General features: G+C 43.1%; 2 protein-coding genes and 1 long non-coding RNA gene across 10 annotated transcripts in view; 1 reads left to right on the forward strand and 2 right to left on the reverse strand.

Annotated features, from left to right (window-relative positions):
- Positions 1-8,763, reverse strand: part of LOC311272920 — a 43,596-nt gene extending 34,833 nt beyond the window's left edge. The window contains exons 1-2 of the long non-coding RNA XR_014624620.1: positions 8,690-8,763; positions 4,631-4,773 (exon numbers count right to left, since the gene is read on the reverse strand). This is a non-coding gene — a long non-coding RNA (uncharacterized lncRNA). The remainder of the gene's footprint in view (positions 1-4,630; positions 4,774-8,689) is intronic.
- The window catches only part of LOC311272913 (uncharacterized protein), a 55,825-nt gene extending 42,619 nt beyond the window's left edge, over positions 1-13,206 (forward strand). For 4 of the 8 annotated variants that reach the window (XM_084379663.1, XM_084379667.1, XM_084379664.1 and 1 more), the window contains 8 exons: positions 857-962; positions 4,640-4,858; positions 5,514-5,654; positions 8,752-8,907; positions 8,999-9,171; positions 10,160-10,294; positions 11,793-11,930; positions 12,036-13,206. In XM_084379663.1, the coding sequence (XP_084235789.1) occupies positions 857-962; positions 4,640-4,858; positions 5,514-5,654; positions 8,752-8,907; positions 8,999-9,171; positions 10,160-10,294; positions 11,793-11,930; positions 12,036-12,257 (1,290 nt within the window). In that variant the 3' untranslated portion in view covers positions 12,258-13,206. The remainder of the gene's footprint in view (positions 1-856; positions 963-4,639; positions 4,859-5,513; positions 5,655-8,751; positions 8,908-8,998; positions 9,172-10,159; positions 10,295-11,792; positions 11,931-12,035) is intronic. The other 4 variants (XM_084379666.1, XM_084379669.1, XM_084379665.1 and 1 more) reach the window with 3 other exon arrangements.
- LOC311272908 (chloride channel protein 1-like) overlaps positions 12,168-16,177 on the reverse strand; it is a 52,996-nt gene continuing 48,986 nt past the window's right edge. The window contains exon 26 of the transcript XR_014624617.1: positions 12,168-12,253. The gene's annotated coding sequence lies outside the window, so the exon portion shown is untranslated. The remainder of the gene's footprint in view (positions 12,254-16,177) is intronic.

Genomic DNA, 16,177 nt, shown 5'->3' on the forward strand with positions numbered 1-16,177 from the left:
TTCTTTAAAAGGAGAGAAACAGCAGGTTGAATACGTCTTTTTAACCTTAAAGATCCGAGAAATCTAACATTATTTCATGCTATCTTTATCGTTTTTGGAGGGGGTTCACTTGTTGCTTTCTAAGCTGCATGTTATTTTGTTTTTTGGGTAAAATGGTTTCTGAGCAGCTGGAAGGTCGAGTGAACGTAGAGGACAATTGTTTAAGCTGCTGTCTCTGCACTGAAGAAGAAAGATTTTCTCATAATCATATAAACATTTACTTCTTAAATGTAGCTATATGAATAAATAAATCTCTTGGCTGCTGTTTCCACTGTTTACCCATCTAATCTTTGCACTGTATACAACGAATTTTGCATCTCACCAGTGAAAACTCCACATCCATCAATAATTGTTCCATGTCATCAAGTTTTTCATGATGATTTTTGTGCCAATCACCAGCTGCTCCGCTCACATGAGACCCTCTGTTGTCCTTTTTACATCGCTTTTGAATCACCGCTCAAGTGCCCATCTTTCCTTTCAGCCGCAGTATCTATGAGTCTCGTCTTTTTCAATCGATGATCCCTGTGAGACATTTACAAGGTGTTCAAATAATTAACCCTCCTTTCTTATTCCCTCTATTACAACCTCTCTTCTCTTCTTCCATCTCCCTCAAACTGTTTTCTGGATCTTCAATCATCTGCTCTCTTCACCTCAATTTCTTTTACTCCATTTTCTTTCTTGCTTTTTATCTCTCTCTCTCTCATCTATTCTTATTTTGTGATTTTTCCTGTCACATTGGATTTTTTTTTATCTACATCCTCCCTCCTCTTTGATTCTCTCGTCCACACCTCACCTCCCCCCTCCCCTCTCTCTTCAGTTGTCCATGGAGGACACTACTTCCATTCTGCCTCGTCTCAAGAGGAAGCCCGCCAACTCCTATGGGATCGGTGCCCTGGCTAAGTCCTCTCTGACAGGTGTGTCAGGTGTGTGTCTGTGCTGCTAGATGGTAAAACAGCCCCCATGTTGCCTCCACATGCTCCCGCAGACGGTCGAGGGTGAAGTTGTTGTTGGGAACTGACGGGGGGCTAAACTTACTGTACCCTGATGTGTAAAAGATCATTTCTGGTTTCTTCTTCTGTGTGAGATTCAGACGGTTACTCGGTGCTAAAGCAGCGCAGCAGCCGAACGATCAATGTGTGGTTTGGTTTAACACGAGCTGCTGCAATATATAAATAAGTGAATGGGGCAAATAAACCAAATGAAAATAAAGTAAAATTTAAATTTGTTTAGTGTTACCAGTCGTTTAGCATTAGCGTCATTATTCTAAGGTCTTTATGGCCAAACAAACCACTCATTCCACTGTGCAGAATGGAGTCTAAAGAGAAAAACAAAAGTTTTCCAGCAACAAATAAATGAATCCAGCCTGCTCCAACACATTGCCACATCATCCAGCAGTGCACTGCATTGCCCTTTTGAATACGTGCACATGCAGTTTGACAGTTCATATCTTGGTTGTCTGGACAGAAGAGGGGTAAATTATCCGCATTAGGGCTGGGTACTGTTCAGAAATGTTCGATACTGGTACCGATACTTCGATACCGGTTCCTGGACAAAATGTTTCAAACCAATCTTATTAAATCCGTTTTAACAAAAGATTACACTACACATTACATTAAAAATCTTCTTTGACATTTTTTTAATTCAAACCAGACAGACAGTCGATCACCAGCACCATCAGATCTTGGCACAACAAGCACGCTGCATGTTTATTGGCCCACTGACGCTGATGAGATTAACTCCATCAACATTTCCGACATTTTCCCAATACTAGATGGTATACAGGCAATTCGGTTGGTGCCATAATAGTATCGAAAGTTCGGTACCCAGCCCTGTTCCTCAAAGTATTTTTCAAGTAAGTGTTAAAACGCCTTCAAAATTAAACCCAACCAATCAGATCGACAGTAGAAGAGCACCAGTGGAGCCGATCGATAAATCAAACACACGTTTTTCATGGAGAAAAACCTTCTGTGACGCTCTTTGCTCTTCTGTCAGTGAAATAAACTCTCCAGTTCTGATAGAACCGGTGCTACAGCAGCTACATTAACCTCTTTAAGAGCCACTATTGTTGCCTCTCTCGCTGGTCATCACACCCAAACCAAACCTGTAGCTAGCTCCTCTCAGGACGCTGATTGGTTCAACCACTGTGTGTTCAGCCACAAGTATATACTGTAGCTTGAAGCCTGGCAAGACAGATTTGTGAGATTACATGATCACGTGATCTTGCAATCCTCATTATCGTCACTAGACCTGGATTTACTCAATCAAACCTACAGTTTTTATAATAAAAGCTCCATTCTGCTGCTGCTTCCACTTGGTTTCTGAGCTGCTTTCAGCCCAAAGACTCGTCTGACACACACACAGGAGGAAAAAAAGCAGGAATGATCTTTTCACCTTTGCCACAAACGGCGGCTTTGGTAAATCAAACTTTGCCTCAACAGACAACTTCACTCTCGGGCAGGGGGGAGGAGGAGGAGGAGCTTGGAACCAACATGGCCGCCCCTGTGGGTGCCCCCTTCCTATATCACTCCCTACTTTCCCTTCTTCTTCCATTAATATCAACAGCAAGACGTCAATGACGAACACATTTCGCAGAGTCATTGACGGAAATCCAATCAGGTCTTTGATTTCAAAAAAGACTAAAGTAAGTGCGATTACTTACTTTACAGACTTACTGAAGCATCTCCACAGGCGTGTTGGGAAGTGTATCTGTGATGTGGCAGTGCCGGCGGCGGAGTGGCCCAATATTTGTGAAGCGAGTGACTCTTTTGTGCAGTGTGTCGTGACTTCAAGTGGCTGGTGCCTCTTTTGTGCTTTGTGCTTCAAAGTGTAGTGCTTTGTGCTTTGTAGCATTTTAAGTGTAGCACCTCAGTGTTTGTGTCGTGTCTGGTGCACTTTAAATTAATCTGTTGGTATCATTTTTTTTACAGTGTATAGCATTATTTTCTGAGCCTTTTGAATAGCCAAGACCCCCCCAACACCCTCCCTCATCCCTCATCCCTCATCCTTTCCATTCCTATTTCCATCCCCAATTAGACTCTGCAGGGAGTGTTTGATTTTCAAATGAGATTGGCTCTCTTTGTCTAAGGGGGAAAAACTGTTTCTATTTATAACTCAGCCTGTAACTTGCCCCCTGGACCGGGGGAGCAATTTCCGAAGCGCTGCCTCTGTTTATTCATGCCTGTTTGATTTTAATTTAATTTTTTTATCGATCAGCCTCTCTGCCAGCGTTTGACTCGGTGTATATGTCCCCAGTTTGGATTCTGTATTTGCATCTTAATTGGGCAGAGATTTGCCAGTGGACCCTTCTCAGCGCTCTGTTTACACCCAAGGATTACTTTTCCTTTGCCTCTCTCAGTCTCTGCAACACGTTTTTAATTACGCAAAGTCTAATGAATCTCATTTATTCTGTTTACCAGGAGATGAGTAATGGCTTTAATTATTAATATGGGTTTGTCAGCGTTTCAGCCGTCATCCTTGTCCTTTTAAAAGAAAAAACTCAAAGGACCACACAGGCGGCGCCGTCGTGTTTATGGTCAACTCATCATCAGACGACCTCTGACGTGCTCACTCCTGTCCTGACACCTGAGCAAAGATTTCACAGGTTTAGCTCCGTCTGTAGCCGATTTATCAGCGTGTCTGCTTATTTTATAGCTTCAGTTAATCAGATCCCAAATAGGTTGATATTTTAAACTCAGACAGACAAAACATTTGTTTGGTTGCCACAACAGAAGACCAAATTAAAGGGCAGAGACCCGCTCATTACTGTACGAGTTCACCTCTACATGACTGCTGCTCTACGCCGCTCTCTGCTCATTCATATCAGTCACATCGTTATCATCTAAAACGGCAGATAATGACGTGATTGATATGAATAGATGGCGAGTGGTGGCTGTCAGACTCCTGCCGACGATTAGCATGCGAGCAGTAATTGAAAAGCGACACATTTAAAAGCTTCAGACGACGGTACTGTAGATATTCTGGGGTTTAGCTCCGCTGATGGAAGTTTGAAAGCAGCGGTGGTTTAAAGATTAGAGGCAGGTGAGGTGCTGCCCACAGACAGATGAATATTAAACACCACTACTCTGTTCATGAGCAAAGTATTTAACTCGCAACAACTCCAGCAGGAGGGCTCATTGGCCAAACAGTCAGACTGAGGCTGTACTGAGCAGGTGTGAACGTGTTACTATGGAGCAGGAGGTTGCTAACAAAAGAGAAATCGTGCTCAAAGACGCTACGGTAGAAATGAGAACTTCGTAATCTGATAATTAAAAGCGCAAATTTAGATTTTCATTTTCTTTTAAGCAGCTTCAAGGTCGTCGTCATGTTTTCATTCCACCTCACCGAATCCCTCCAAACTCCTCATTTATTACCCCATTCTCATTATTTTTAATAGTTTCATGTATTAAACAGTTTTTCCTGCCACATCTCAGTTTCTCATTATCATTCTACTCCCCCCCGAGCCTCAGCTGGAGGCGTCTGTAACTGCAGAGGCCAGAAGTAGTTTTGACAGTGTTTGTGTGTGCATGTGCGTGGTGTGTGTTTGTGTGTGCGCTGCTCGTCTGCCACTTCCTGCTCCCCCCCCCCCTCATACCTGCTTTAGGTGTGACTCGCTCCATGAAGGACAAAGTGACCAAGCCCACTGCCATGGCCCAGGGTCGTGTTGCCCACATGATCGAATGGCAGAGCTGGGGCAAACCATCTGCAGGGCCGATGGGGGGCGCGGGGCATACCAACCTGCAGAGGGAAAAGGAGAGGAGGATGGAAAATGACGCCTACAGCGACCTCAGCGATGGCGAGAAGGAGGCTCGCTTTGCTGCAGGTGAGATTACACTTGCAAAACCACTGATAAGTTAAAACTTAATGTTGCAACTTTCCGTTTGTTGAGGAGCGAGTTTCTATTTCTCTCTCGTCACAACGCTGTGCTCATGCTCTGGTTAGGGTTAGCCGAACATCATGGTTTGGCTTAAAATACCCGTTTTGGTTGGCATGCTCACGGATGAAGATGGTCCGACTTCCTGTGAAAAATAGCTGTTTTGTCGCCACAAAAACAGCTGGAAATACCCCCGGGTCTTCTTTAAAGACACTCAGTTTTGTCGCCACTAGAACGGTTGGAAATGTCTCCAGGTGTCTTTAAAATTATCCCGACGTGTTCCTCTAACTCTAAAATTGATAAGCCTGGAAACATTTAACACGCTGGTATCTTGAATATACATTTTTGCTAACCACTGGTGCACCATCGGCCCGTCTGGCAAAGATAAATAAATTATTTAAACATCCTGCTTCTCTATGTTAATGAGTATCGTTACCTCCTGTTTGTTTTTATTCCTCATTAACTTCTGTATGTGTCGGCGAAGCTGGGACTGGGAATTGTTTTATGCATCTCTTAATTGTGTATTACATGCTGCTGTTGCTAATATCAGTTATCGCTACACCTTCAGCTTACATTAACACTCCTCTTCCTCCCTCTTCTTTAGGCATCATGCAGCAGTTCGCGATCTCTGAGGCGACCCTGTTTGGCTGGAACTCGATGGACGGGGAGAGCATGGGAGCCGGCTCCAACCAGGGCAGCGTCGCCCACCTCAGTGAGGTCAACCAGGAGAGCATCACCAGCAGAGGTACTGCGGTTCAATCCTTTTCGCAAATGGCTTTTGGGTGTTACAAGGGTTCATTTACTCATTTAACCTGTACTAAAGCCTCTCTAATTTAGTTCTGATTAACTTTATTAGCATAAAAGTTGGCAGAGGTTATGTTCAGATGTTTTGCTGCGGTTAGCTAAAGATTTGGAGCTGCAGCTGCATCATTCCTCAGGTATATTCATTCGAATATTGTCATTTTTAAAGAAAATCTTTCATTTATGCTGTGTGCCAACATACTTTACTTGTACCCAGTGACATATACAGTATACTTATACATCTGAACAAATATTTCAAGTGTTCCCTTTATTATGAAACCTTGATTATTCAAATAGACCTTGTAGTTGCAGAGATACACTCACTACACTCACACTAATTATCGAGCAGAGACACAAAATAGAGGCTAGTTTTTCAGGTCGTTGATTACCGTTCGCTTTGGGGTACTAAAGTATCATCCACAAAAAGAAGGACATTATAATTAGTTGGAGAAAAGAAAATATCATTAATACAAATAGTAACCAGGGCAGAGACCCGAACTGACCCTTGTTGATCAACTTGTTACTGGCAGAAACTCTACATGGATATTTTCAAGCTTTGCAACACTGAAAACTTTCAGAAAGTTAATTCTGAAGCCATCAACCAGCGACTGAAATAAACTAGAGACATTATAGAGGAGACAAACCACTTAAAGCATGCTGAATAGAAAAGTCTGTGATGCCAGAGATGGCAGTTTCCCCACCGAAAGCCAATTGCATGCTTGATCACAGCCTGAAAAGGAGCCAATTGCGTTGTTGCATTGATGGAAAGGCACATTTGAGATTGAGTCTCCTTATAGGAATGAAAGAGGAGGATATCAGGCCAACACACAGCGTTACTAAGAAAACTGGGGTGATCCAAGCGTGTTTCACGGCACTCTGAGTTGAGCAATTAAAGAAGTAAGTGTCGTGAAACCGTGTGCATGTGAAGTAGAGGTATAACTTGTTTTAAAGCTTAGTTTGGAGGCAAAGTCTCCGAACCTTATTATTAGATTTGACCTGCGATTCTATACATGCAGTCGTCATGTCCAGGTGACGATTCAAAGTGAAGTAACGGCTTCCCCCACAGCCATTTAGATACGAGCCTGGTCTGTTAGCCTGAAATAACTCCCCGGGGGGCGAGACTTGCCTAAAAGGACTTTGATTAAACCCTACAGTACATGGTGTCTGAATAAGCTTCTTGTTGGGAACTGTTGTAGTATTCATTGTACCTTGATGTCACATAGTGTGAAAGCATTAAAAGGAAGTGGTCCTGCCATAAACCTACAATCAGAGGTTATATAAGGGAGGCTGTGAGTCATAACTACAGATGCTTTATTCTCACTGTAGTGTAAACACTCCTCACACTCAGTCAGTCACGTCTTCGGACACACACACACACACACACACACACACACACACACACACACTAAACTCTAGCGTTCTCGATTATGCATAGATGCACAGTTTGGGAAAATTAGAGCCCTGTTGGAAACTAAAAACAGCAACGTCAGTTATTCTGCCAACCAGCTGTAAAGGACTTTTGGAGGGCAGGCGCACAGCTGCACATCTCTGCCTTTCACTGCTACCGGGCACTTACTCAAAAAACGTCTAAATGACAAATCCAAACGACAGCCTGCCCATTTCTGAAATATCAGAACACACTGTGAAGGAGGACGCCCGGACGAGAAGGACAAGACATCTTTAACATGAGTTGTGGTTTGAGCCTCAGGTGGTGAGATGTCTGTTTTAGGTTAGTTGCACGTAGGATGAATAAAACAGAGAGAAAGGAAAAGAAAAGGGCAAGATTACCAATCTGACTTCACAGGAGGAGCCTTATAATCTAAACAAAACAAACAGCTCCATGACCGCGTTGCTGGTTTTTTCTTCCTGGCTGTTCAAAAACAAGAAGAAAATCTCATTTACAATCAGGACTTCTGTGCCGCGTTCGCTCGTACGCACAGCAACACTGTAAACGGTTTCTCTCTCGCTTCTTGCTGGTGTTTAGCAAAGCAGAGCGCTGTCCAAACCCTGAGGGAGTCTGTAGGTTAGCACAAGGACTTAGCCCTGCTCTCATTAACAACACCATATGGGCTCTGCTCTGTGCTTTATCTAGCATGCAACACCAACACACACACACACGTACAGCACACACACAGTAACAGAGCAAAGATTAAAAAGCTACTTAATATCAGCATTATGTCTGAGGGGATGTTTCTCCTCCACAGTTTGTTTGAGTGTTACGCTCTGTAACAACAACGCGGCTGCAGATAATCACTAATCACACTCCGATTAACGTTATTACAGTTTGTTGCTTCTGGATGAGGCACTGGAAGGTTTTCCGCTGTGTGGTTTTTTTTAAGAGCATCTAAACTGAGCTGCTAATGACTGAGTCAACACCTCAGAGTCTGAGGTCGGATTCAAGTCTCTTCTTTATGTGTTTATCCTTTATGTGTCTCGTGTTTTTCCATTTCAAACACGCCCACACGTGCCTCGCTGAGCTTTATTAGAGTTTCCTTTACATCCATTTTCTTTATATTATAAAAATGAAATTATTTGCTCAAATCTTTTAATTTTTTTCCACCAGAAAACAGGCTCAGTTTAGCGGAGACCCGTTCATGAAGCCAAAAAAGCTCGACTCCCCGGGTACAAAATATCCCCGGATCCTCGAGCGTGTTCACTACAGACTTCCACCGTCCGAGCCGACGACTTGAGGAACTAACTTGGTTATAAAAATGTTTAATCATGCAGCTCTTCCAAAGTGTTAGTGGACCTAATGGCTGAAATTCTGATAATGAAAAGACAAAAATGTTTTCCATCGTTTTAAAGCTGCTGTTTGAAATGCTCTGAAAAGTTATTATTATTTGCACAAATGGAAAAGGAACCTGTCTGAATCTTGTGTAATGTCATGTGTTATTGAAAAACATGGCAATATTGAATTCTTGACTTTCACTGAACAAGAAGTTGCACTTTCGTCTCTTTCTCGTTATCCTTTGTCTTCACCTCTTAAACTGTCTCAGTGAACTTGTCTCACTCCTCCCACCTGTCTGTGTTCCCCCACATAGACCAGGTGCTCCATCACTCCTCTGCGGATGTCTGGCCTCACACCTACGTCTCACAGGGCCTGTACTGCCTGTCGTCCTCAGACGCCTGGGACCCAATCACCAGCCAGCCCTCGGGCGTGGCTTCACCTGCTGCAGGCTCCTACATCATGGCGACAGGTGAGGACTGAATCGTCTCTCTTACACCGTGTCCAAACATTTGACCGTGTCTGAGCATTACCTGTGGTAACACGTTTTATGACCGCTCCAGGTGGCAGCAGTGGAGCAGGGGGTACACCTGGTGAGGGCTTCGAGGGGACAGTCGGCGGTTACATTCAGCAGCACCAGGCTCATCTCACCCTGCAGCAGCACAACCAACTCCAACAGCTCCAACAGCTTCACCACTACCAGCAGCAACAGTTTCTGCAGTACCAACAACAACAGGTACCTAATCACACATCAGCATCCCAACATGCTTAATTAAGATGCTGAACATTGTAGTGGCATTTATATAAAGCATCGCTGTGCTGAGACGCAGCCTTAAAAAAGCCGCTACAATGACTGTAGTCTTGTTATCAACATAAACATAACCAGCTTAAACTGGCTGGATGTGCCGGCTGTGTGTCTTTTATTGGTGTAACTCAGCTGCTGACTCCCAGCTCTCAGGCTGCTGGGAGCTTTTCTGCAAATGAAGTGAGTCATGATGAACTGTGACACCCAAAGACTTTTTCAGCTTCGCTGGCTGCTCTTGCATTGGTACATCTCAGAGCTCATTAAATAACTGAGGGTTATGAAATAATAACTTGAAAAGGTCAGGGACTGTGTCATAGAAAAGGTGTACTGATCCGAGACCACAATGGAAATGAGCTTGTTAGCTTTACTGTGTGTCTTATATGGATCCCCTTGTGAAGGAGACTATTGAATATTTTACATTACATTTAGAAAAAAAAGCATTTCAATCAGTCAGTCAGTTTTCTGAGGAGCAGTCAATGTGTAAGAGCAGGAGATGTTCGCTGGCTGTTGCCTGCAGCACCGTCCCTGACTCATGTTTTAAAGGGGTATTAAAGTAGACGGGGACCATTATTAGAGGCTCAAAGACTGGCAAAAGTGTCCCCCTCCTACTCACGTCTCTGGCAAAAGAAATGCTGGAAGAATAAAGCTGCTTTGTAATTTGTTTTGGCATGATGTGTTGTGATGCAATAAAGCATTGTTTTCCATTATTGGACAGCTGGAAATGTCAGGAGCTGGGGGGCTCAGAGTGTTTTAAATCTTTAGTGGGTGGCGAAAACAAAAAGTTTTAAAATCGAGAAATGTGGCCAAGTAGCTGCTGAGTCACTGGTGCTGATCAACAACCCCGTGAAAATATAATAAGCTTATTATACGCTAAATCCTCATTATTTCTTCTTCTTTCCTGTCTTATCTCTGACCACAGTCTATGGACCACAGGCCACACAGTGCCTCCCATTCCCTCCAAGCCACTCCCAACAGCACCATCCACAGTCTCGGTCCACCCACCCACCCTCGGCTAGCTGACCTGTGGGGATCTGCGCAGGTCGAAGCACACCACGTATGCACTCGCCTGCTGAATCCAAATGGTCAGATTACAGACTTTGCGGACTGGATGATAGTTTAATATATTCTGACAGAACAGCTACGAGAGGGCACGAGGTTACGTGACTGCGTACACAGTCACAGCAGACAGGACAGACGTGTCCATTGGTCGTCGTCACAGAATGAGTCATCAGAACAATCACAGCGTGTCTTACTGTTATTTAATTCTCTCTTATTGTAGTTTATCGTCTTTGATCCCATTTCTCAGGCACGTGTCTCCAAAGGTGAAAGAAAAGTGCACTTATCATAGAAATGTCAAGTTAATGGTAAAATTCTGCAATAGATCTGCAATGATTAGTCGATTAATGAGTCAATAAATCAAAAGCAAGTTAATCACTGATACTTTTAATAATCAATTTATTGTTTCAGTCAACATTTGCTGGTTGAGTTAATGTTAGAGCTGCAACCATTTATCCATTAGTCGATTAGATGTTAACTATTAAATTAATTGCAAAATACTTTGATAACTGATTAATTGGTTTGAGAACTTCTCTCATTTCAGCTTCTTAAATGTGAATATGTTCTGGTTTCTTTCCTCTCTGACAGTAAAAAACATTCATTTGAGGACGTCATCTTGTGTTTTTTGGAAACACTGATCGACGTTTTTCATAATTTTCTGAGATTTTATTGACCAAACAACTGATCGATTAATCGAGAAAATATTCATCTTTGGGGTTTGGACTGCTGGTTGGATAGGACAAGACGTCACTTTGGGCTCTGGGAAATTCATTCCCCACATTTTATAGACACAACATTAATCGATTAATCATTAAAACAATCAGCAGATTCATCTGTCATAAATATGATCATTAGCTGCAGTCCTACTCTGCACAGGAACAGCCTCTGTGGTCATTTTCCATCATGTCTGACATTCATCTTGGCTAATTTGTTTTTGTCTTCTGGATCTGGTTTTGTTTATACCAGCAGGCATATTTAACACACATCTGTAGTGCAGTGAGTGATGATGGGAGAAACTGCCAGGGAAGTCGCCAAGGTAGGAGACAGGCTGGAAAATCTGCATGGAGCACTGCAAAAAGTCTGCATGACAGCCTGTAAGCGGACCTGATGAGTTTTGACAACGAACCAGCTTAAACCCGCAGGTCTTCAGAGTAGCATGCTGTAAAGTCCGCAAGTTTTGCAACTCTAAGCATTTGGATTCAGCATCTGTGTTTGATGTACCCACCTAAGTATCTGTCTTTTCTCTCTGATGTCCTGCACAGGAAACCAAACTGTGGTGGGGGCAGAGGAGCTCATACTCTGCTTGTCCATCCTCCTTCCTTCCTGTCTTCTTTGTCCGTTTCTTTATTTCTGTGATTGTTACCATGAACTGAAGTCGAAGAGTCGATGTCAGCCTGTGATTGAACATGATTAGAATGCAAATAGCCTGTTGAATGATCTTAATGCAGCCGTAAAAAAGACAAGCAAATAAATCAGGAAACTTAACTGGTCAACAGGTGGAGATTGTCGGGCAGCTGAGTGGACAGATGGCTGATATGGTCGGAGGAGTGGTGGAGACAGTCGGAGAGGAGCCAGAGCCCGAGTCTGAAGACATCCCTGGACAGCATGAAGAGGAAGAGGAGGAGCTGACAAAGGTCTGTTACCTCTCTAACCAAAAACCAAGTCTTCTTTTGACTAGAACAAATCACAACTGTTGCATCCCAAATGTCCTTTAAACGCTTCATTTCCTGTCGTTACAGGTAGACGAGGTAACATTTACCTTGGAGCCGGAGCGGTTCTCTCTGACCCCGTCCCCGCTGAGAGAGGAGGGCCAATCTACCAGAGGCTCGAGCCCAGGACTGCCGGCACAGTTCCCAGAATCCGAGAGGATACCATTGGACGTCACACCCTGCGTCGTCCAGCTGCTGGAGAAGGACGAGGAGGCAGAGGACGGCTCCTTCGTTGTTGTCGCAACCAACTGAATCATACGGCCAGAAAAAAAAAACTGCCAAAAACTGGAAATAAATACTTCAATAATCAATCAAGCTATTCTATCCCAACCCCCAACCCTCCCCTCCCCCACTATTTACCCACTTTGAGTCAGAGGAAACGCGAGAAGACTTTTTCAGACGAAAACGTGGGATGTAATGTACACAAACTAAATGCCAAGAAGCCCCACACAGTTACAGCGGGAAATGTGGATTATTATGTACGTGACAATGAACACACGAGATTTAAGAGACTTAAAATTCAGTGACTGCTGAAACTGAGAGGATACGATGGATTCACAAGACGTTTGGACCAAAACGGACCAAAGAACCGGGACTAAAAAAGCTGAACGGTCGCCAAACGGAGGGATGTGAAATTCTTATTAATAAAGAAGGTTGTATGAGAAGAGGAAAGAAAAGGCCGAGTTAAAAATTCAGTGCAATACAACAAACACGGACTCGGGTCAAACAGTATTTGCAAATAACTCTGAGGTCTGTTGTCACAAACAAAGAATGATTTACTAATTAAAGTATTTTGCTTTTGGTCGACAGCTTGTCAGTTGAGATGTTCTGAGATTAAACCCGGTCCGGTCCGAGTCTCAGAGTGACCCGTGCCACACACACACACACATACACACACACACACACACACACACACACACACACACACACACTTCGGGAGTCATTTGCAAACACATGATCTGGACACAACCAAAAGAAAGTGCATGCTTTTTAACAGTGACCTAGCCCTAACAGTATAAACACACAGTATACAAAGTAATAATATATCAAATTGCTTTTTATAATAAAAGAAAAAAAATCAAATAAACTGATATGTATTTGTATGAATGTAAGACTGTATGTATGTGTAGTATGTATGTACGTATGTTTGTATGAATGTAGCTTTGTTTGTGTGTAAAATATATATATTCTGGGAAACAGACTCGTCTTGGTGCTCTTCTGTCCTGTGCACACACATCTGCACTTATCAAATGTAACTATAATACGAGATTAACCTGATTCTGAGCTCTCGGTCAAAACAATAACAAAAGATGGAGGTCGATGACGTCTTGAAGTAGTGTGGGATCATGGGAGTTGTTGTCTTCATTGTTAAACAGCCTGAGAATCTATCTAACGAGTAAAAGTGTTCACAAAAGTAAACAATAGAGTGGTTAGCTAGTGAGCCGACTTCCTCAAGGGGATATGACCCCAAGATTTTGGCATCAGAAGCTTTCTCGTCACTGTTTTCTGTCCATTTTCAGTCTGACTTGTAATGATTAATCGCTCGATCAATGACTGGTCCACAGAAGAGGAAGTCTTGGCTAGCAGATCCATTGTTCGTAATTGGGATATCAGCTGGCCGAACCGGAAGCCTGAAACATTTGCCATTACCCCGAGGCAAAATCATCATTGGATGTTAGTTGCAGATTTCTGATCTTACGATGCCACGAAATTAAATAAAACACTGTTTTAAGTGCTGGCAGAGGAAGATTACAGACTTCCCTGGGTTAGAACATGGTTGGAATCATTTTGGATAGTAAGTACACAAAAATACATAACAAAGGTCTGGTTAATGCCGAAATGTTAGATATTATACCTTTAACCTCAAAACTCAAGGCACAACTCCTGTATGTAAGTATGTGGAACCAGATATTCATCGATGGTTGTTGGAAAAGTCAGAAGTTCATGGCATTCAGATGTTTGACCAGCCTCCGTAGTTTAGTCTAAGTGAATCCGGTGAAGTTATAACACCGGGTCATGCTGCAGAGTTTCCGCTCTTCGCTTGCCTGAGTGAATGATTTAAAGGTACGTGAGGTCAGGGTCAGAGAATGGCATCGGCTGTCAGGGCTCAGTAGATTTATGGCAGCACATACTCACCGCATGGTCTAACGATAGGTCAAAACATCATTTAACATGAATACAGGGACTCCACAGGAAGAGTCACCACCGTTCAGCACATTCTCCTGTGTACTGATAAGTGCCTCGGCTTAACTCCCCAGGTTTTAAAACCGAGAAAAAGCAGCAATCGAACTCGGCACTTTGGCTTCGTTCTCCTGCGATTCCCTCTGGAAAGTTTGTTGTTTCTCAATGTGCCTCATAATAGTATATCCTCTAATTACTGCAACGCACTCATTGCAGATTAAACACTGAATTTGCATTTGGAGATGGCGGTACGATGACTTCTGACTGTCAATATCCAGTTTTGGAAAGTGGTAGGAACTGCGTCACATGAGAAAACGTTAATTTGTTAAAGATACTCAATCGGTACATCCTGCACATGTGCACCTCTCAACAGAGATGAGTAGGAAGTGTGACGGCTACTTCCATCTTAAGATCTGCTAAAAACAATGTTCACATTACATAATTGGTGTATAACTTTTTCATATTTCTAGTCTAGACAGTTAAAAAATGCCATCACTTTCCAAGAATCCTCACTCTCATTGTAAAATTCAATCAGATGAACAAAGAATGGTAAAAAGGCTCGTGAGCAGACCTGTGTACTGCTTTATACTTTCCAAGCTGCTGCGTGAAGGTCAGACGTTTTCTTCAATGAGCGGTTGGTCGTTTTCTTGTAGTCATCAATTCCACTAAAACGCTTGAAGTGTTCTCACCACCACAACAGCCTCATTCATTAAACCGGGCCATGTACACCTCAGCATTGTCTGGAGGCGGAGACGTGCCCTTGTTCCTTCAAGTGCTGTTATCCTTTTGAGTTCGTTCAGAGGCTTTCTGTGTGTGTGTGTGTGTGTGTGTGTGTGTGTGTGTGTGTGTGTGTGTGTGTGTGTGTTCAGATGTTGCATTCTCGTCTCACAAAGGCAGCGGCAAAAAGGTGAGTTTTTGTTAATGCCATTTCATAAAAACATCAAAATACATTTTAATAATAAAGAAGTGCTGCAGAATAGAAAACGTTCTTGAAAGCAAGATTCAAAGACTGGAAATGAGCGAGCGGTATGACGATATCTGTCATGACTCTGCATGTGTGCTCGAAGGAGCTCGACTAAACTGAAAAGGCACAAAATAAGGTATTTTATAACTTTGTGTGTGTATGAAGCATTGTGACGTCATACCTAACAATCTTTTAAAAGATTCTACCTATAGCTGCTAGAGAGGACTAACCCGATGTGCCAGAACCATCTGAGAAGTCTTTAAAACGCCAACGGTGATCATGGCTGAACTCCAACGGATCAGATCAATTAGTAGGAGCCAGTCCAGATGAGAACGAAACCATCTTTTCCATCAAGAAAAGCCCTCAGTGTCGTTCTTTTGCTCTGATACAACTGATGCTATAGCCGCCATTGTTGTTCGCTGGTCGTCACAGCTAAACCACACTTGTAGCTGCCGGATGTTTCAAAGGACACTGATTGGTTCAACGCTCGTCTCTTAGGCCACAAGCGCATAGCTTGAAGCCTGGCAAGATGGATTCATGAGATCACATGAATCCAGCTGCCTGGCAAGGTAAGAAGAGGACGTTTCACTCTCACACTTCAGCGACACGATGCTCCTGAACACCAATTAGTGATTTTGTGGTAACATGGTGACATAGATATTGAATCATGTGTCACAAGTAGTGCCAAACTCTAACTCTACACAGTTTTTAGCTTTACTTAAATGACTTCTTTCCATTTTCCAGCTGTTTTGAACTGGTACGGTTGAGTCTCCCTGCTCTCAATCATCTGAAATGTTTTCTGTGATTTTACTACATAAATAAATAGACTCAAAGGACACTGATTGGTTCAACGCTATGTCTGTCAGGCCACAATAGTGCATAGCTTTAAGAAAAATTCATGAGATCACATGAATCCAGCTGCCTGGCAGGGTGCGAAGAGGACGTTTCACTCTCACACTTCAGTGATCATGACCTACGATGTTCCTGAACGCTGCTGTAATCATCTGTGCCGTTTGTCCGCGTGTTG

Source organism: Pagrus pagrus (genome assembly GCF_965226575.1).
Source record: "Pagrus pagrus genome assembly, chromosome: 17".
Classification (NCBI taxonomy): Eukaryota; Metazoa; Chordata; class Actinopteri; order Spariformes; family Sparidae; genus Pagrus; species Pagrus pagrus.